This window comes from Salvelinus sp. IW2-2015, linkage group LG16 (assembly GCF_002910315.2).
Source record: "Salvelinus sp. IW2-2015 linkage group LG16, ASM291031v2, whole genome shotgun sequence".
NCBI lineage: Eukaryota > Metazoa > Chordata > Actinopteri > Salmoniformes > Salmonidae > Salvelinus > Salvelinus sp. IW2-2015.
In genome coordinates, this window is record NC_036856.1 from 37,344,041 (window position 1) to 37,365,620 (window position 21,580).

At 45.4% G+C, this 21,580-nt stretch overlaps 2 protein-coding genes across 9 annotated transcripts; one reads left to right on the forward strand and one right to left on the reverse strand.

The window, feature by feature from the left end:
- The first annotated feature begins 1,304 nt into the window (after positions 1-1,304).
- Positions 1,305-9,453, forward strand: LOC111975326 (thrombopoietin receptor-like). Of its 4 annotated transcripts, none has more exons than XM_024003544.2 (12): positions 1,305-2,533; positions 2,851-2,971; positions 3,118-3,314; positions 3,557-3,708; positions 3,951-4,116; positions 4,468-4,579; positions 4,742-4,902; positions 6,524-6,666; positions 6,891-7,050; positions 7,269-7,353; positions 7,472-7,567; positions 8,231-9,453. In XM_024003544.2, exons 1-12 carry the CDS (start codon positions 2,416-2,418, stop codon positions 8,427-8,429), a joined length of 1,710 nt encoding a protein of 569 aa, XP_023859312.1. In that variant the 5' UTR covers positions 1,305-2,415; the 3' UTR covers positions 8,430-9,453. The 4 variants fall into 4 exon arrangements, with proteins under 4 accessions (XP_023859312.1, XP_023859310.1, XP_023859311.1 ...); XM_024003542.2 differs by having other exon boundaries at positions 7,472-7,559; XM_024003543.2 differs by having other exon boundaries at positions 7,272-7,353; positions 7,472-7,559.
- A 1,816-nt stretch (positions 9,454-11,269) lies between these two features.
- On the reverse strand, positions 11,270-21,567 carry orc1 (origin recognition complex, subunit 1). Of its 5 annotated transcripts, none has more exons than XM_024003723.2 (21): positions 21,348-21,567; positions 21,064-21,171; positions 20,800-20,927; positions 20,351-20,523; positions 19,656-20,088; positions 19,267-19,516; positions 18,741-18,863; positions 18,346-18,411; positions 18,138-18,242; positions 16,067-16,259; positions 15,821-15,943; positions 15,575-15,700; positions 15,346-15,467; positions 15,020-15,121; positions 14,321-14,492; positions 14,123-14,230; positions 13,745-13,894; positions 12,829-12,948; positions 12,467-12,636; positions 12,293-12,380; positions 11,270-12,174 (listed from the first exon to the last, which is right to left on the reverse strand). In XM_024003723.2, the coding sequence occupies exons 2-21, from the start codon at positions 21,159-21,161 to the stop codon at positions 11,974-11,976; spliced, it is 3,051 nt and encodes a 1,016-aa protein (XP_023859491.1). In that variant the 5' UTR covers positions 21,162-21,171; positions 21,348-21,567; the 3' UTR covers positions 11,270-11,973. The 5 variants fall into 5 exon arrangements, with proteins under 5 accessions (XP_023859491.1, XP_023859492.1, XP_023859490.1 ...); XM_024003724.2 differs by having other exon boundaries at positions 15,575-15,697; positions 15,821-15,946; XM_024003722.2 differs by having other exon boundaries at positions 15,821-15,946.
- Positions 21,568-21,580: the final 13 nt, after the last annotated feature.

Sequence of the window (21,580 nt, forward strand, 5' to 3'; positions counted from 1 at the left end):
GGTTCAGACAGACCAGTTTGTTATTATGTGAGGTTCAGACAGGACCAGTTTGTTATAATGTAGGTTCAGACAGGACCCGTTTGGTATATTGTAGGTTCAGATCAGGACCAGTTTGTTATAATTGTAGGTTCAGACAGGACCAGTTTGTTATAATGTAGGTTCAGACAGGACCAGTTTGTTATAATGCAGGTTCAGACAGGACCAGTTTGTTATTATGTAGGTTCAGACAGATCAGTTCTTATAATGTAGGTTCAGACAGGACCGTTTGTTATATTGTAGGTTCAGACAGGACCAGTTTGTTATAATGTAGGTCAGACAGGGCCAGTTGTTATATTGTAGGTTCAGACAGGACCAGTTTGTTATAATGTAGGTTCAGACAGGACCAGTTTGTTATATTGTAGTTCAGACAGGACCAGTTTGTTATATTGTAGGTTCAGACAGTGGACCAGTATGTTATATTGTAGGTTCAGACAGGGCCAGTTTGTTATAATGTAGGTTCAGACAGGGCCAGTTTGTTATATTGTAGGTTCAGACAGGACCAGTTTGTTATATTGTAGGTTCAGACAGGACCAGTTTGTTATAATGTAGGTTCAGACAGGCCAGTTTGTTATAATTGTAGGTTCAGACAGGACCAGTTTGTATATTGTAGGTTCAGACAGGACCAGTTTGTTATAATGTAGGTTCAGACAGGACCAGTTTGTTATATTGTAGGTTCAGACAGGACCAGTTTGTTATATTGTAGGTTCAACAGGACCAGTTTATAATGTAGGTTCAGACAGGACCAGTTTGTTATATTGTAGGTTCAGACAGGACCAGGTTTGTTATATTGTAGGTTCAGACAGACCAGTTTGTATATTGTAGGTTCAGACAGGACCAGCTTGTTATATTGTAGGTTCAGACAGGACCATTTGTTATAGTGTAGGTTCATGCCTTTTTGTTGATACATAGATGTGTACAAGTAGCATATGTGTGTGTGTGTGTGTGGTGTGTGTGTGTGTGTGTGTGTGTGTGTGTGTGTGTGTGTGTGTGTGTGTGTGTGTGTGTGTGTGTTCGGGTGTCAGAAGCTGAGCTCAGCAGGGCTCTGTGTGCCAGTCCTCAGTCCTAGCTGTGGCTGGTGTCCTGGTGTCAGCAGCAGGAGGAAATCCTCTGACAGATCAGCTCTCTGCAGCAGGGAAAGGCCAGGCCACAGATGTGTGTGTGTGTGTGTGTGTGTGTGTGTGTGTGTGTGTGTGTGTGTGTGTGTGTGTGTGTGTGTGTGTGTGTGTGTGTGTGTGTGTGTGTGTGTGTGTTGTGTGTGTTTGACAGAGCATATCGATTGCAACAGTAGGATTGTGGGTTCGATTCCCAGGTCCACCCATACGTAGAAATGTATGTTGCTTTGGAAAAGTGTCTGCTAAATGTCATACACATAATATATTAAAACATACAGTGCGCCAAGCTGTATTCTACTATCTACCCAGATGCCCCTTTGAATTACTACACATTAGATCCCTGATAAGGGAAAGGGGGATACCTAGTCAGTTGCACAACTGAATGCATTCAACCGAAATGTGTCTTCTGCATTTAACCCAACCCCTCTGAATCAGAGAGGTGCGGGGGGCTGAAGATTTTTCTACCTTGACAGCTCGGGAATTCAAACCAACAACCTTTCGGTTACTAGGCCCAATGCTCTTAACAGTTAGGCTACCTGCTCTTAACCGTTAGGCTACATGCTCTTAACCGTTAGGCTACCTGGTCTTAACCGTTAGGCTACATGCTCTTAACCGTTAGGCTACCTGCTCTTAACCGTTAGGCTACCTGCCGCCCAAGTTAAAGAGGAACTGATGAAGGATGCTTCTATAGAAGCACCTCTATCTACAGTATCTCTGTGAGGCAATGCTCTGTCTGGCCCCAAGGGCCTGGCTGTCTCCGATCTACTGACTAGTAGATTCGTTGGAAGAGATAGTTGCTGAATTGTGGTCATAATGTGTTGCTATACGCTTCATATAACTGACTGTTACTGCAGACCCTGAATAAAGTATGACATGTTCAAAGATTTCAATTTGAACATACATTTGTTTATGTTTTTGAGAGACCAGAGAGTATCTGTGATGGCTTATAGTGTGAAAGAGGATTGTATTGAATGTATGAAAACATCAACGTGGGATAAATGTGTGTTAGAGGAAACACTCTCCCTTGTACCACCATGTGGGTTGGCTCAAACCACACAACACCCACTTCCTGTAGAACGAGGACCTGTCAGATAGAGCCTCCCCTCATCAGTACAATCCCCCTCCACCCCAGACCCCAATGCTATGCTGACAGACACTCACAAACACCTTGCCACTCTCAGACATAGAGCTTGGGGCAGCGATGGGGTAGATCAGACACGCCTGTCTGTGGATTGGACACACCTGCCACCTGTCTGTGGATGTCATGGATCTCCATCTCACCTCGAGGGTTCTCTGTGTCTGGCTCTGGATCATAGCAGGCTGGGTGAACGTACTGGGGCATGGGCTTGTAGATGAGGCTGTCCCTCACCTGTCAAAGAAAGGTAGGACATTGGACCACCAGTTTGTTTTTTAACACAATGAATTGACAACAATAGTCATCTGGAATAGTGTTATGCCAAGACAAAACAAGGCAACATTGTTATTCGTCTCTCAGCTGAACTTCTCTCTCGTTGTGCAGTATTGGTGATTTATGCCTGTTTTTACAACAAAAAGTAAGAAAATGTATGCACTCATTACTGTAACTCACTCTGGATTAAAGCATCTACTAAATGGCAAAATAATATTTGTTACAGTATTATTAAACAATAATAAATTACACAATTCAAAACTGTAATAAATGATATTATTTCCCATACAGATGTGTTGTTGTTGGCTGGTGATGCWGATCCAAAGTGTTTTACCAGGACACAGTATGACTTCACCTGTTTCTGGGAGACACCAGGCAACACGGCTTATGACTTCTTCTACAGGAATGATAAGTATGTTCAATGAATTCTGGTAAATTATAAAATGTCAATATTTTCAGAAGATACACGAACATGTATTACAGTTGAAGTGAACAGTTGACATACACTCTGTACTGCCAGGCACTGACACCAGTCATCTTTCCTCTGTCCCTGATCAGTGAGGAAAAGGAGAAGCGGTGTAAACTGACTCTCCAGAGGACAGAGAAGGGGGAGGAAGAGGAGGAGGGGAAGGTTCTCCACATCTGCTTCTTCCCTTGCTCTGACGTCTTCCTGTTCACGCTCACACACATCAGAGTGGTGGAGAGCAGCTCCAACTACACACTCTTCACACGCACCATCAGCGTTGAGGACCAGGGTGAGAGAGAGAGAGAGAGAGAGAGAGAGAGAGAGAGAGAGAGAGAGAGGAGAGAGAAGAGAGAGAGAGAGAGAGAGAGAGAGAGAGAGAGAGAGAGAGAGAGAGAGAGAGATTTTGAAATGTTAAATCTAAAGCTCATCCTCCCCGTTTCATTATCTCTCTGTCTCTGTCTCTGTCTCTCTCTCTCTCTCTCTCTCTCTCTCTCTCTTCTCTCTCTCTCTCTCCCCTCTCCTCTCTCTCAGGTCTCCTGGAACCCCCTGTGAATGTATCCCTTCACCCGACAGGGCAGGCTGGGCAGTTCCAGGTGGCTTGGCACGCACCAAGAGATTGGGAGAACAACGTGCATTATGGGATGCGTTACTCTTCCCAGGGACTGGGGGAGAGGACAGAACTGGTACTGAAACTCAGAAACACAAAATCAACACTAATTCATCCAGTCAGACTCACTGCAAGGGGAAAAAGACAGATTAAGTGTTCGGTAAAAAATCTACCATGACTGGGGCATTCACTATTAGTACCCACCTTGATGGTAGGCTACAGGGCGTCCATTTTGTGCAAGAACGTCGTCACTCAAATTCCATTCACTGTGCTGCTGCTGTAGACTTCCTGTGATATGTCTTCCTTCTCTGTCTCCAGATAAAGTCCATGAGGTCCCCCATTCACAGCCTGGTTTCTCTGCTGCCAGGGGAGGTGGTCAGCGTCCAGCTAAGGGTCAAACCCAATGGCTACAGTGAGACAGAGACCAGCGGTCACTGGAGCGACTGGTCGCTCCCCATCACTGCCATGGTACCTCAGAGCGCAGGTGGGTGAACTACTGAGTATAGGCTAAAGACGGATAAAGACAACAGTGCACATGTGTGGCGGCAGGTAGCCCGGCGGGTAGGAGTGTTGGGCCAGTATCCGAAAGGTTGCTGGATTGAATCCCCGAGCTGACAAGGTAAACATCTGACGTTCTGCCCCTGAGGAAGGCAGTTAGCTCACTATTCGACCGTGCTCCAAAGACGTGGATGTAGATTAAGGCGGCCCCCTGCACCTCTCTGATTCAGAGGGTTGGCTTAAATGCRGRAGACACATTTCAGTTGAATACATTCAGATKATGTTGTTTACTGACAGCACTGTCAGAGTGATGGAGTTTACTACCACTGTCTTCCAGCTGATATCTCATTGTTGTGTCATACCTCTGACCTGCAAAACATCACCTGCCAATGGAATGGGCAGTCCTACAGAGATGCTACCTACACCTTAAACTACAAGCTGGGACCCAGGTAGCTGTTAACATACAAATGACCTCAACAAACACGCTACTCTACATGATTACWGCAAAACGTTCCACAGTGAGACATAAATGAAGGCAAAGCTCATATTGCATTGTAAAACATACTTGGTGATTATGTATCATTAAACCTCTGGTTGTGTAATCTCTGCAGTAAACGGGAGGGCTGGATAAAGTGTCTGCAGAATGAGAAGGCCTCCTACCACTGCCGTTTCCATGGAGCGGAGTCCAGCGAGATACTGGTTAAACTCAGTACTGGTCCTGGTTCTCTCAAACGGACCTTCTACACTGAACCCTTCAGACTCAACAACAGCAGTGAGTCACACTGATAATAGATGACTTGGCAGCTGTGAACGCTTCCTTTCAGTCAAAAAAGGAGACTACCGGTATACTACATTGCCATTAAGAGTTAAACAAATGGAAAGAGGTGGAGTCTAGCATGCATTTTTCTTAATTTTTGAAGAATCCTTGTTGACATACACTACCGTTCAAAAGTTTGGGGTCACTTAGAAATGTCCTTGTTTTTKAAAGAAAATCACCTTTTTTYCCCCATTAAAATRACATCAAATTGATCAGAAATATAGTGTAGACATTGTTAATGTTGTAAATGACTATTGTAGCTGGAAACGGCTGCATTTTAATGGAATATCTACATAGGTGTACAGCCCATTGTCAGCAACCATCACTCCTGTGTTCCAATGGCACGTTGTGTTATCTAATCGAAGTTTATAATTTTAAAAGGCTAATCAATCATTAGAAAACCCTTTTGCAATTATGTTAGCACAGCTGAAAACTGTTGTCCTGATTAAAGAAGCAATAAAACGGGCCTTCTTTAGACTAGTTGAGTATCTGGATCATCAGCATTTGYGGGTTCGATTACAGGCTCAAAATGGCCAGAAACAAAGAACTTTCTTCTGAAACTCGTCAGTCTATTCTTGTTCGGAAAAATGAAGTCTATTCCATGCGAGAARTTGCCAAGAAACTGAAGATCTCATACAATGCTGTGTACTACTCCCTTCACAGAACAGCTCAAACTGGTTCTAACAAGAATAGAAAGAGGAGTGGGAGGCCCCGGTGCACAACTGAGCAAGAGGACAAGTACATTAGAGTGTCTAGTTTGAGAAACAGATGCCTCACAAGTCCTCAACTGGCAGCTTCATTAAATAGTACCCACAAACACCAGTCTCAACGTCAACAGTGAAGAGGAAACTCCAGGATGCTGGCCTTCTAGGCAGAATTCCTCTGTCCAGTGTCTGTGTTCTTTTGCCCATCTTAATCTTGTATTTTTATTGGCCCGTCTGAGATATGGCTTTTTCTTTGTAACTCTGCAACTCGTTTCCAGCTACAATAGTCATTTACAACATTAACAATGTCTACACTGTATTTCTGATCAATTTGATGTTATTTTAACAGTGACACCAAACTTTTRAACGGTTGTGTAAATCTGTAACAATACAATCTGTATTATGGACATCAAATAAATCAAATCAAATCAAACTTTATTTGTCACATGCGCCGAATACAACTTACCGTTAAATGCTTACTTACAAGCCCTTAACCAACAGTGCAGTTCAAGAAGAGTTTAAATAATATTGACCAAATAAACTAAAGKAAARAAATAAATAAAAAGTAACACAATAAAATATCAATAACGCTATATACAGGCGTTACCGGTACCGAGTCAATGTGAGGGGGTACAGGTTAGTTGAGGTAATTTGTACACACACCTAGTATATAGGTCCTGGATGTCAGGAAGCTTGGCCCCAGTGACGTACTGGCCTGTACGCACTACCCTCTGTAGTGCCTTACGGTCAGATGCTGAGCAGTTACCATACCAGGTGGTGATGCAACCGGTCAGGATGCTCTCGATGGTACACTAATCATCTCTGTAAAACTCATGTTATGTCTCTCTCTCCTCTCTCTATGTTGCGGTCAGTTCAAACAGGCCCTCCAGGGAGGCTGGGGGGGCAGTGGGAGGGGGGCAGGCTGGGTCTGAGATGGGGCACACCCCTACTGGCTCTGTCTCTCCACCTGATGTACCAGCTCCGCTACCAGCCTCAAGGGGAGGCCGTTTGGAAGGTACAGTACAGAGCCTACCTACAGAGCCTACCTGTTCTGTGGTAAAACCATAAGCCTGGCTCTGTCCTTATTGCATATGTAAACAGGGAACTACATGTTTTGTCATGAGTTTGTATTTTGCAGTACAAACCAATAACTGGGTGCAATTCAGTGGAGGCTGAACTGAGCCGTCCTCCCCAAAGCAGCCTCCACTGGTGTTATTGTTTGTTGTCCTCTCTCTTCAGCTGGTGACCTTGCAGGTCCCTGAGAACAGTACTTGTCTGGACGTTCAGACTGGCAGTCAGTACTTTATCCAGGTCAGAGCCAGGCCCAACGGGTCAGTCTACGCTGGCTACTGGAGCGACTGGTCACCCCCACTCACTGTGGACACACCTTCAGATATAGGTAAAGTAACACTAGTATGGAGATCATTTTCCATATCTGATTACATAAAATGTCTGCTGTATATGGGAAGGTGGATACTGGTTGATAGTTSAAACCTTTTTGTATTCTGTGACGTTCAGGTAGGCCTAGAGAGGTGCAACCCATGAATAGTAGATATTAGTCTTCTAATCAGGCAGGCTATTGTCATTGTCAAACTCTGGTTCTTTATTTGAACTCAGCAGGGGCCCTCTTCATCCTCTGCATTCCTCTCATGATGCTCATCCTATCTATTGTGTTCCTCTCAATGTTCTCCAGGTATCTCAGGTAAGATGCTTTTCCAGTCTGCTTTACACTGCTGCAGTGTGTACCACCTACCGTAAACACACATATCTTTTACATCCTATTCATAGACATGTTGTGTACTGAATGCTTTTTCCACCAGTAAGCTCAAACGGTATCTGTGGCCACCAGTCCCAAATCTTGACAAAGTATTGCACGGCTTCCTGACAGACATCAGCGGCCAGACTTGGGTAAAAACGTAATTGATTGCAGTACACAGTAGATTAACATTATGGAACTATAATTAACAAAAATATAAATGCAGCATGTAATGCGTTGGTCCCATGTTTCATGAGCTGAAATAAAAGATCTCAGAAATGTTCCTTATGCACAAAAAGCTTATTTCTCTCAAATGTTGTGGACAACATTTCTATGCCCACCCATGGCTGCGCCCCTGCCCACCCATGGCTGCGCCCCTGCCCACCCATGGCTGCACCCCTGCCCACCCATGGCTGCGCCCCTGCCCACCCATGGCTGCGCCCCTGCCCTCCCATGGCTGCGCCCCTGCCCACCCATGGCTGCGCCCCTGCCCACCCATGGCTGCGCCCCTGCCCACCCATGGCTGCGCCCCTGCCCACCCATTGCTGCGCCACTGCCCACCCATTGCTGCGCCTCTGCCCATTCATGTCAAATCCATAGATTAGGCCCTAATTTATTTATTTCTATTGACTGATTTCCTTAAATGAACTGTAACTCAGTAAAATATTTGAAATTGTTGCATGTTGCGTTCATATTTTTGTGTAGGGTAGATCAATTGAAGGGGTCACATTTTAACTGTGTGTTCAATGTGGTTTATCTTTATGTGGATGTGTTGGAAACCATTGGATCTGAGTCTCTGTATGTACCTGCATTACCTCCATAGGACCCTCCCTTCATTATCAAGCAATATTCTGAGGAGACCCCAGCCTGTGTGGTGGAGATTATGTCTGAGAGGGAGGCTCCAGATGGAGGGAAGCTTCCCAGGGAGTCCTCCTTACTACTCTCCCCAGAGCGAGGCTCCGCTGGCGGGGAGGAGGAAAGGCTCCCCACCCTGGCCCTGGAGCTCAGCCAGGACTACGTGACCCTGGCCACGGATGACGTCATCCCCTGTCTCCGAGGGAACAAGTATGTGTATGACGGGGAGGTGGGGGCAGAGTCTCGAAGCCTGGGGGAAGATGAGGTTCTCCAGATGAGGTGTCACTGCTCCTCCAACTTCCCATCATCCTCCAGTACCACGGAYATCCTCAACCACTCCTACATGCTGCTGGCCGAGCAGCCCATAGAGAGACTGGACTGTCAGGACAGCAGCAGGGCCGGCAAGCTCTATGCCAACCTGGAGGGAACAAACTCAGCTAATGTAAACACCTGATTGGCACAGCTCAACAAGGGCACACAAACTGGACAGTTACAAAACATYAAAACAATATCCATTACATCACKAATAAAACAGGTCCTTGCATACAGCTTATTAAAGATGTATTTTATGATTAATTGGATAATATATCAAGTGCAGCCAAATCTGGATGAACAGATATGGATTGATATGTTGCACAGTTATACTATATACTGTAAATATATATATTTAACTTGTCACATATCTGTCTGTAAGGTATATACTGTATTGTGCATTCGGAAAGTATTTAGACCCCTTGATTTTCCCACATTTTGTTACGTTTCAGACTTATTCTAAAATGGATTACAACTTCTTCAGGATCGGTGTTGAGCTAACGTAGGCTAATGTGATTAGCATGAGGTTGTAAGAAACAAAAAMAAATCCCAGGACATAGACATGTCTGATATGGGCGAAGTTTAAAATGTTGTTAATCTAACAGCACTGTCCAATTTACAGTAGCTATTAGAGTGAAWWWWTTWAATTACTATTGTTTRAGGATAGTGCACAATTATGAACTTGAAAATGTATGAATAAACCAATTAGGCACATTTGGATAGTCTTGATACAACATTTTGAATAGATATGCAATATTTCACTGGATCACTCTAAAACCTTGTATATACCGTGCTTCCATCTAGTGGCCAAAGTCTAAATAACACCTGGGCTGGAATAATACATTATGCACTTTCTCTTGCATTTCAAAGACAGTACAATTTTTTTTTTTTTTTTTTTAAATATGTATTATCTTTTACCAGATCTAATGTGTTATATTCTCCTACATTCATTTCACATTTCCACAAACTTCAAAGTGTTTCCTTTCAAATGGTATCACGAATGTGCATATCCTTGCTTCAGGGCCTGAGCTACAGGCAGTTAGATTTTGGTATGTAATTTTAGGTTTTGGTTTTTAAATAAAAAAATATCCTCAATTTACAATCCGTACCCCATAATGACAAAGCAAAAACAGGTTTTTAGAAATGTTTGCAAATGTATTAAAATTAAAAAACGGAAATATCACATTTACATAAGTATTCAGATCCTTTACTCAGTACTTTGTTGAAGCAACTTTGGCAGTGATTACAGCCTCGAGTCTTCTTGGGTATGACGCTACAAGCTTGGCACACCTGTATTTGGGGAGTTCCTCCCATTCTTCTCTGCAGATCCTCTCAAGCTCTGTAAGGTTGGATGGGGAGCGTCACTGCACAGCTATTCTCAGGTCTCTCCAGAGATGTTCGATCAGGTTCAAGTCCGGGCTCTGGCTGGGCAACTCAAAGACATTGAGACATGTCCCGAAGCTCCTCCTGCATTGTCTTGGCCGTGTGCTTAGGGTCGTTGTCCTGTTGTTAGGTGAACCTTCGACCGTCTGAGGTTCTCAGCGCTCTGGAGCAGGTTTTCATCAAGGATCTCGCCGTACTTTGTCCGTTCATAATTTCCTTGATCCTGACTAGTCTCCCAGTCCCTGCCGCTGAAAAACATCCCCACAGCATGATGCTGACACCACCATGCTTCACCGTAGGGTTGGTATTGGCCAGGTGATGAGTGGTGCCTGGTTTTCTCCAGACGTGACGCTTGACAGAGGTGGAAGAGTTCACTCTTGGTTTCATCAGACCAGAGAATATTTTTTCTCATGTCAKAGTCCTTTAGGTGCCTTTTGGCAAACTGCAAGCGGGCTGTCATGTGCCTTTTACTGAAGTGTGGCTTCGTCTGGCCACTCTACCACAAAGGCCTGATTGGTGGAGTGCTGCAGAGATGGTTARCCTTCTGGAAGGTTCTCCCATCTCCACAGAGAAACTCTGGAGCTCTGTCAGTGACCATCGGGTTCTTGGTCACCTCCCTGACCCCGATTGCTCAGTTTGCTCAGGCAGCTCTAGGAAGAGCCTTGGTGGATCCAAACTTCCATTTAAGAATGATGGGAGGCCACTGTGTCCTGAGGCCACTTGGAGTTGATGGGAGGCCACTCGGAGTTGATGGGAGGCCACTGTGTCGGGAGGCCACTTGGAGTTGATGGGAGGCCACTTGGAGACCTTCAAAGCTGCAGACATGTTTTGGTACCCTTCCCCAGATCATTGCCTCAAAACACAATCCTGTCTCGGAGCTCTACGGACAATTCCTTCGACCTCATGGCTTGGTTTTTGCTCTGACATGCACTGTCAACTGTGGGACATAGACAGGTGTGTGCCTTTCCAAATCATGTCCAATCTATTGAATTTACCACAGGTGGCCTCCAATCCAGTTGTAGAAACATCAAGGAGGATCAATGAAAATAGAAGGCCCCCGAGCTCAATTTACAGTCTCATAGCAAATGGTCTAAATAAGACATTTCAGTTTTAATAAATTAGCAAACATTTCTAAAAAYCTGATTTACTTTGTCATTATGGGGTCKGAATACTTTCCAAATGTCCATCATTAGCTTATCCCTACAAAATATGCTTTCTWCATTCTAACCTCTGGAAAGCAATAYCGGTGCAGGTAATTTGYTCAAGTAATRTAATCAGGACTACATGAAGAATGGAAAACTAGGCCTTCATATACAAGCATTGTTATTAAATATCTTTATTACTTTTGTAGATACAATAATCACATAATAATGAAGAACATCCTAAAACCAACAAGAGCAACATTAAAATGCTTGAATAAGGATAAAGAGGAAAGTCAAATTGCTAACTGATGGGAAGTTAGCTCTCCTCCCATCAACACAATGAGTTAAAACCAGATCTAAATATCCTTACAAAAGTTTGTAACAAGGGCAATTTTCAGTAAACAAACATAAAACCAATATAATATAAATCATGATGTGTTCTTGAATTATGACAGAACTCCATCAAATGTTCATGTGCACTGCAGTTTCCCTTCAAGAGCTTCCAAAAATGCTGTGCTGACAACAAGGACATTGAAAAGCATTTGTAAAAGAATACTAAAACAGAAGAATTCCTAAAACCTCTCAGAAGATGGCATCAAACCAAACTGAGCCTCTAAAAAGACCAACCGTGGACACAGACAAGGTGTCGGTGGGATTCAAATTCCCAGTCCTGAGTGGTACAGTAGTATTGGCTGTGGTTGAGGCGTGGGACTGTGTGGTCCAACGGTGGTCCTGATGAGTTGTAGTTAGAGAGGGCTCTTGGTTGTTGAAATTCAAACTGACCAAGTTGACTGGTAGTGATGGAGCAGGTTCTCTTCTGGGCCACAATAAGACCCTCATCCTCCCCCCTGTACCTTAAGACCCCCGGTGGTCCTCAGTCTCTGACAGCTTTGAGTGCGTAGAGCACGTCATCCTGGCTGACGTTGAGTCTGACCCGCTGTAGCACGTCTAGACGGCTGGCCTCCAGCAGCAGCAGACGACACGCACCCAGACGCTGACACACGGCCAGACCCTCGGACACACTGATGGGYTGCAGGCCCTCCACACGACTCAGAGCCTGGTGCTGCACAAACACCTGGGAGGAGGGGACAGTGGACTTTAGATAAGGGAACTCCACAACACAGGTAAAAGAGGGAAAGATGTGTTGAGCAAGAGCTGTAGTAAGTCAATRTTGTACTCATTAGGTCCTATACCTGTTGGAAGATGGCCTCCTCCAGTCCCAGCCGCCGGAACTCAGCAATGACCGCCCTCAGGAAGAGCTGCTCCTGCAACGATGCACACCTAACAGAGATTTCACATAGATTGACAGCGCTCTGGGCCATTGGGAACAGACTGACAGGTCTGTGGAGCAATGGTGTGTCYCTTACCTGATGGCCGTGATGTAGGAGGAGGAGAACATCTCATCCAGSGCCTCCATCACATGACTCATTCTCACCAATCCCGCGGAGGACGGGTGCGAGGCGGAGTGTTCGCAAATCTCAGTGGCGCGGCGACAGATGTCCAGACAGCGCCGGGCGTCTCCTGACAACGCTGCCACCTAGAGGACAAAGGGAGGACAGCGCTCAGACACCACTGACCAAAAGGTAGTCACAGAACACTTCACAGTATCATTCCAATAGATGGCATTAACTGATCAATTAAGAGGCAGGGAGAAAAGAAAACAGCAGGACTGTGGAAGACCTGAGTCGTGCACCCCTGGGCTGAATAATAGAGGGACAATATGGCCTACCTTTCTGGAGACCAGCTGCATAGCGTCCTCCTCGAAGGCCTTGACCTTGTTCAGTCTGGACGTGATGATCTGCTGCAGCTGCTTGAAGCTGTACGGCTGGAACGACATCCTGGTCAGGCCCTGGACATACAGAGAGACGCACAGGGAGTTAGTTCAAAACAAACACTTCCATATGGACACTGGTTTGATCTGCACTTCAAGAGGCCCGCAAACATGCTGAAAGAATTTCACAGCAATTCAGACTATATACAGTAAAAGCCAGCCTGGCCCAACAATCTAACAGCTCCATCGTGTGGTGGGGAGTGGACTTCAATAGAACACTGATGCAGTGGTCCTCAAACCGCTCGTCTGGGAACCCCAGCAGGCCGTTCCATACATGGGTTGGTTGTTTAACAACAAAATCGACACGAACGCAACTATGGGGCAAAACAGACGGGTTGGCTTAGACTGTTGACAACATATAAACTATATTTTGTCTCAATCTTTATTGAAAACAAACACATTTACACAAATGAGCAGCTTTACAGTTGTTAGTTAGCTAGCGAGCACATTTTTTCCGTATTAGCATTGACATTAGTGAAAACAAGACATGGTATGAAGAACAAGATGAAACGAGCCACCTATGATGCCCACATGGCAGMTTCCTGTCATTGCTGCCAGCGATCCGACTGTTCAGAATYAGAAAGCTTGGCTTCCGGCCACATCCATGTTCGTACATCATTTTCCTAACGTTGTCAGCCAACCCGTCTGTGCGTTTGATCCATTCCAGAGCTAACAAACCGGATTCAACCGGTCATCAAGCCCTTGACTAGGAGAATCAGGTGAGCTAGTTCAGGGCTAGAACTAAATTGTGAAACGTCTGGGTCCAAGGAGATGTTTGACAACCAGTGCACTGAAGTATCTCCACGGTCCTTACCAGTCTGCTGGCCACCCTGTTGATCATGATCCGCTCAGGCAGGTCCATGGTGTTGGCGATGGTCAGCACCACCAGGCGGGCGTGGCGCCTTGTCGGCCAATCAAACAGGTTGTACATGACATTCTGCTTCCTGGTCCATAGAAGGTCCAGCTGGGGTGYGGGGGGGAGTGTGAAACACAGGGTCAGTCATAGAAACAGAATGACTAGACTGGGCATCTACATTCAAGTCAATAAATATGTAGAATAGAGCGATTGAGTATAGAACATAGACGATTCTGTCTTCAAATCCATTATCAGCATTTCCCAGTTGGCGTCAACAATGGTTACGTATTCTTCTATCCTTAGAGTCGAGACAGWGTGGATAAACATCGACCTTACCTCGTCCACCAGTAGCACGGTGGTCTCCTTCTTGGGGGCGGGGTTACTGAACCTCTTCTCTAATAGGGCTGCGGCGTGGTCAGCGGTCACCTTCTGGTTGGTCAGTTTCTGGAGGAGAACACAGTCAGGAGTTACACTGATACTTGGAGAGTGAGTGTGTGTGTGTGGGTGTGTGTTTGTGTATATACACACACACACCTGTAGAATCTGGACGTAGGCTTGGTGAGGGTCGGTCATTTTCATGCCGTTGATCTCGATGAATCGGAACGTGGGGATTTCATCCATATCAGAGGCGTGCTGTAGACACCGGATAACCTCGTGGATGGTGGCGGTTTTCCCAGTTCCCGGAACACCAGAGATGTACATACACCTAGACAGACAGCTACTGTAACCCTTTTTCCATAACGCTATACCAGCAAGTTAAGGAGTGTCGACATTACTTGCATCAACATAAGAAACAAAAGTAAATTTTCCATCAAAACAAACCTTCCTGCGAGCTACCGTGACGGTGTTGATATTTTTGTGATTTATGTAAACTCTACTGTTACTGACCATCACATAGAACAGCTAATCCAGGGTCTTGTTCAGAAGGGGTGAAACTAGAGAAAAACTGAGGAAGCACTACTGAACTTGTCTAATGAGAAGCCAACACTCATTGTAGTGTCATTTCACAGTACTTTCTCCCCTTGGTTCCAACTGAACATGACCCAGAGTTTCCCTGACAATATCTGCCAACATTTCATGACTAAGACCAAATATATTTATTCAAAATAGCTTCAGAAGTTTTTTTAGGGGTAAATATGGCGTTTCTCAAGTTCCTGAAGATTCTGGTTTTGGTGCGACAGTTACACAGTAACAATATTTCCTGAAACGTAGTGAGGTGTCTGTCAATCTTACCCTCCGGTCCCATCCATAACCTTGCTCTCCACAAAGTTATAGATATCCTGGAACTCCTGCTCCCTACAGGGAAGAGACTCTGGTACTGACGACACATGCAGCCTGAGGACAGGGACACACACGTTAAGAAAACAACAAAGATCACATCTAAATAAATAAAAGAACTCCTGATCCCTACAGGGAAGAGACAGCTGCGGTCCATCATGATGAGTTACGATTTYTTTGTGGCCCCCACCCCCATTAAAGTTGCCCATCCCTGACTTAAACACAAAAGTAAATCATTGGCTGAAATCTACCGTCTGGATACGATGCCAGTTTGTTCTCACCTAGCCCTGGCCTCCTCCAGGATGTTCCCAGGCTGCCTGGCTGGAACAGTCCGGCTGGGAATACTGGGAGTGGCATGACGGGGGGTCCGGGGGGTAGTTGGGTTGGCATGACGGGGGGTGGCCTGGATGAGAAAACATGGAAAACCCATAGAATTCCTCAATCCCTTCCTCAGCTCAGGTCAGAATGAAAAAATAATAATAATTACACAGGCACCACAGCCATACATACCTTCTTGCTGGGCATTTTGCGTGGGGTCATGGCGGAGGTCTTGCAATTTCTTCCTCTGGTCTTCCTCACCACTGCCTCTTCCTCACTCTCTGTCTTCTCTTCATCGCTGCTGCTCTGTAGGACCTTCTTGTAGGGAACGAAACWSTCATCATCGCCATCAGAGATCAGCTCTTGGGTATTGTCCAACAGATTCCTATAAAAACAAATTACACAGGCACCACAGAAGCCTACCACAGCCATACATACCTTCTTGCTGGCCGTTTTGCGTGGGGTCATGGCGGAGGTCTTGCAATTTCTTCTTCTGGTCTTCMTCACCACTGCCTCTTCCTCACTCTCTGTCTTCTCTTCATCGCTGCTGCTCTGTAGGACCTTCTTGTAGGGAACGAAACAGTCATCATCGCCATCAGAGATCAGCTCTTGGGTATTGTCCAACAGATTCCTATAAAAACAAATTACACAGGCACCACAGAAGCCTACCACAGCCATACATACCTTCTTGCTGGCCVTTTTGCGTGGGGTCATGGCGGAGGTCTTGCAATTTCTTCTTCTGGTCTTCATCACCACTGCCTCTTCCTCACTCTCYGTCTTCTCTTCATCGCTGCTGCTCTGTAGGACCTTCTTGTAGGGAACGAAACTSTCATCATCGCCATCAGAGATCAGCTCTTGGGTATTGTCCAACAGATTCCTATAAAAACAAATTACACATTTTAGTAAGTAATACTTCAAAACGGCATTCCAAAAATACTTTGTAGAATAGGCAGATAAAAAATAAATAAAATGCATTTCTTGAGATACAAATTGAACTGAGTTGATTACATCAATTGGTGGCAACCACCACATAGAGGTATCATTAAACAACCTGTCAATCTTGTTACATTTTTTCCAACTAATTTAAAATCACTCAGATTTAAATTATTTAAATTAAATTTTAATTACTCCTTAGATGGTCACAGTTCCTTTCAGCCAGTAGGGGCATACCAGAGATAGAATTAGAGGACTTTTCTGTGTGTCTSTGTTTGAGCACATGGGCAGAGCCATAGTGAAAAAGGTGAAGCATGAGGGTTTACTCCACCCAAAATCTGTCCATGAAAATAAGACCACAAAGTGAGGAATTTTTGTATGRAGGTCAAAGCGTGTCTAATTTAGTCAACAACAAAAAAGGAATTGCTAATTTGCTACGTGAGGCTTCTTTGATCCAATAGAAGTTTCATACTGGTTAGGTTGTTCCGAATGCACTGATATGTAGGATTTCAGCAAATTCAGAAAAATAACTACATTATACCGGAGTTGTGTCTGTTGTTCATTGGCTAGAATGGTCCCACCTGGTCTCGCCTCATCCCGCCAGCCTTCCATCGGATGGGGCCACAGTGTCTCCTGACCCCTCCTGTCTCAGCCTACAGTATTTATGCTGCAGTAGTTTATGTGTCGGGGGGCTAGGGTCTGTCATAGTCTGTTATATCTGGAGTACTTCTGTCTTATCCGGTGTCCTGTGTGAATTTAAGTATGCTCTCTCTAATTCTCTCTCTCGGAGGACCTGAGGCCTAGGACCATGCCTCAGGACTACCTGGCATGATGACTCCTTGCTGTCCCCAGTCCACCTGGMTGTGCTKCTGCTCCAGTTTCAACTGCCTGCGGCTATGGAACYCTGACCTGTTCACCGGACGTGCTACCTGTCCCAGACATGCTGTTTTCAACTCTCTAGAGACAGCAGGAGCGGTAGAGATACTCTTAATGATCGGCTATGAAAAGCCAACTGATATTTACTCCTGAGGTGCTAACCTGTTGCACCCTCGACATCCACTGTGATTATTATTAYTTGACCATGCTGGTCATCTATGAACATTTGAACATCTTGACCATGTTCTGTTATAATCTCCACCCGGCACAGCCAGAAGAGGACTGGCCACCCCTCATAGCCTGGTTCCTCTCTAGGTTTCTTCCTAGGTTTTGGCCTTTCTAGGGAGYTTTTCCTAGCCACCGTGCTTCTACACCTGCATTGCTTGCTGTTTGGGGTTTTAGGCTGGGTTTCTGTACAGCACTTTGAGATATCAGTTGATGTACGAAGGGCTATATAAATAMATTTGATTCCATCAAAGACAGTACAGCGCTTTCATCTTTGAGGACATGCATTTCCATTGTTAGAGTGGTCACTCGACTATCTTGTCAATATAATAAATCATCTTTGGCAGCGCCATTGAGGACATCTCCATTTTGAAGTAGTCCATTTTCTTCTAGTACTTCTATGAGTTGGTATACACACTGCAAGGGTGCATACTGCCACTTGGAGTGTGTTGTTTGAACAGGTATAAAGCCACGGTTGGTGATTTACTGCAACTTGCAGTTATGGAATGCTTGCTCTCAAGTAGAATTCATTGGTTGATCCCTCCCAATGACCTGGATGGAATCCCGATGACCTGAATGATCCTTCCTTAACCCATAGTTGACTACTTTAAAACGGTGGAAGCCCTCAATGGTAATGTCCAAAAACAGGTTTTATCCATCTGGAGACCTCCATCATTCTCTATGGGGCATACCTATAAGTCACATGACAGCCAGCACTTACAACTGCTTCCTGATGCGTAACGACACCAGCTGGGCTGACTTCCTCTTGGAGCGAGGAGTCATGGCAATCGGCTGCATGGGAGAGTCCTCAGAGTCCTCCTCCGCCCTGAGACACACAGACGATAATAAGAAATATAAATAACTGAATGGGATCATAAGAACAGAGTAATCAATAATGTGACTGATCAATCAGACTGTTAGATACTAACAGCACCCCCAGAGCAGGCTCTCTAATGGCCATGGCAGACTCTTTCCTCCTGGAGGGGGCGGTAGCTCTTTGGGAAGACAGAAAAGTATATGAGTCAAGACACTCAATTTGCAATGTACTATTACTACAAATATGTGACTTGTCTATTGGTTAAGGTGATTTAGCTGCCCGTAGTAAACACACTGCTTATCAACATCGGCTAAGTGACGTCTCTCATTAGCTGTGGATTTTTAACCCATCTCAAATGAAGCCAGTGGAAGTATGTACCATCTGCTGCGAAGCCATGTCTGAAGACAGACAGGCAAGCTCCCACCAAGTGCTCCAATCTGACCGCTATACCCCGCCTACACCACCACACCCGTGCTCCTGTCACCGGACCTGGGGTGGCACACTCACTTCTGTCCCCTAACATAGTTCCTCCTGGGGGTGGCCTGTCTCTTCTTGGGGGTCTTGGCAGAGCCAGAGTCTGTAGGTAACCCTGCCTCAAATACCTCATCCTCTAGTGCCAGCAACAGAACACTGTAGAGGGAGGGAAGGAGGGGACACACTGGCTTACTGATACTACTCACAGTACATTAGAGGACCCTGGGATGATGTTGGTAAAGCTTCCACAACCAGGACATTGAGCTTGGAGGACCCTGGGAAGATGGTAAAGCTTCCACAACCAGAACATTGAACTTGAATATAGTGTTAAGAATTATGTTTAGAGGCTGACAAGTAGCTATTTTGCAAAGCACACACGACGAAAATGTGAAAAATAGCTAAGCTCTAACCCAAATGGCACCAGCTGATCTGTGTAACGTTGTACAGCTGATCTCTGTAGCGTTGTACAACTCGTGTAAGCCCTGTAGAAACAGCATCACACATAACTCTGTATATTCCTGTGGTACCAGAGTCAAGGATACTCTGAGTCTAACCCTACCTGGAGAAGTCCTGTTCTCCCAGGGCAGTAGGAGACAGTCTGTCCAGGCTGATCGAGGCGAGCTTCCAGGGGAACTCCCTCTGRCCGTTAGGGGTCTTGCAGCCACTTCTCATGGGAGAGAGGCTGCAGCCATGCTGGAGGGAGTGTGAAACTGAGGAGCTCAGTTTGAGGGACATCCCTTTCTCTGACTCCACCTCCTCATCCAAGAGCTCACAGAGGACATCTGCTCTGGTCATTCTCTTCCCTGGACCTTGTAGGAGTAGACACACACACACAAACGTTACACCACCAGGACCTGCTCTCCCAGGCGCTCCACCATCTCCTCTTGACCAACATACTGTTAAAAATGGATTCATTTTAGATGATCACATCCTGAGATAGACACTCACTGGCCCCGATGCTGAGCTGTAGTTTCTTGCGTACACCTGGTGTGTCTGCAGCGCTGCCCCTCCTCTTGGCGCTCAGGATTTTAGAGGCAGAGAGCTTGGAGGCAGAGTGGATCGACTCTGCCTCAAGGGTACCCATCTTCCCGGCGCTCATGGTGGCTYTAGTGTCAGACACAGACCCTGCTCTCCTCATCACTGTGGGGTCTGGGGCGGGCAGGGCACAACGCACTGGGCCCCGAGACACAGGGGTTACCGCGGGGGAAGCACGGGGGGGAAACAGAGAGAGAGCRGGTTTGGGAAGGGTTGAGGCAGGGGTATCCTGCATCAGGACAGGGTCTAAGACATTGAAGGCCTTGGTGTCCCAGGACAGCTTTACATAGAGGGTGTCCTTGGTTCCAGGCTCTGGAAAAGGAGCATCTTCAGGGACGTGCTGGACCTGGGGAGCAGAGGAAAGACGTTCAAATGGCATCAAAATCCATATAAAAATCGAACAACAACATTTATTAAGTGCTTTAATGATGTCAACAGTCACAAAAGACTGAGCAGATGAACCAGAACCGAACAACTACGAAAGCAATCCTAAGTGAATAGGGACAAGGAAAAACACATCTAATACTTAAGAGGGCCAACTCTCAAGTCAACAAGAGAGAGCAAAGGCGCTAACACTACGGTTCTACTGGTGAATTATGCTGCCTCACATGTACAGTGCCAAGGATGGATTCTACGTTGATCTCATCGTCACAGGCACGTCCCAGGTAGTAGAAGATCTCCTGGGGATGGGGGCTCCTGCCCAGCAACAACTTCTTATTTTGGGGCACCTCAGACAAGCGCAAGAACCACTGCACCAGCGCCTTCTTCTGCTTGTGGGACTCTGAGGACCAAAGACACGTACACAAGGTCATTGCAGGACATGATCCACTTTGCTACTTATGCCTAGGTGCTTGAAATAAGGATGAAAATGTTTCCCCAACTAACAGAGCATTTTCAACATATTTCTGCCAAATTCATCTGAGCAAAAATAACAGTTCATACCGATAGGCTAGCCAGCCTAGTAGAACTTACCTAGTTAAATAAAGGTTAATCATTATTTATTTTAAATAAGTTGCAAGCCATTATGCACATTGCATAACATTAAACCATGACTCACCATCGCTAAAGAACTTGAGAAGCTTGGCAACGAAGGGGTTGTCATCATCATTTCCCTCAATGAGGATGTACTGGCCAGGTGTTACAGTGGTGACTGCCTCCTGACCCTCCACGCTCATGGTCAAGTACCTAGAGAGAAAAATACCAACAAACATTGTTTCCATTGGAAATCAAGTGGAACAAAAATATGAATGAACAGCGTTGTTGACGAGGCTCCAAGCAAATGTATGTTATGACACAATGCTAGAACTAAGTTGAAACTTACTCAAAGCCGTAATTCTTTAATTTTCTGTCGAAGATACAAGGTCTTCCGCCCCATTTGTAGATACGTCTCACTCTCAATCTTGTAAAGTAGCGGACCATAATTGCAGACCTTTACAAAAGACACATTTTGGCACAGTGAGCAAATCAATACTTGGTTAGACAACTTGGGACAAAGACAACTCACGTTAGATAGTTGCCATACTTGCACTCGGTAACCCAAAAAGCAAGGTGGCCTTAGTTTGCTAGCTAGCTAACCTCTATGAATAGGCTAGGTGCAATACTCACAGAAAAGAGACAGCCACTCGTCTGATAAAAGTCGAACGGGCAAGTTGATCAAATTTCAAGCAGTTTAATATAAACGAAGATGCGCTATAGTGTAGTAATACAGCTAGTTATATTTTACACGTAGCTAGCTAACAAACAAAAAAAATGTTGTCTAGTACAACGGATTATGTGGCTGCACTTTCTACCTTTCGCGCGAAAAATTGCGTGCTTGGCATGTGACTGAAGTATCGACC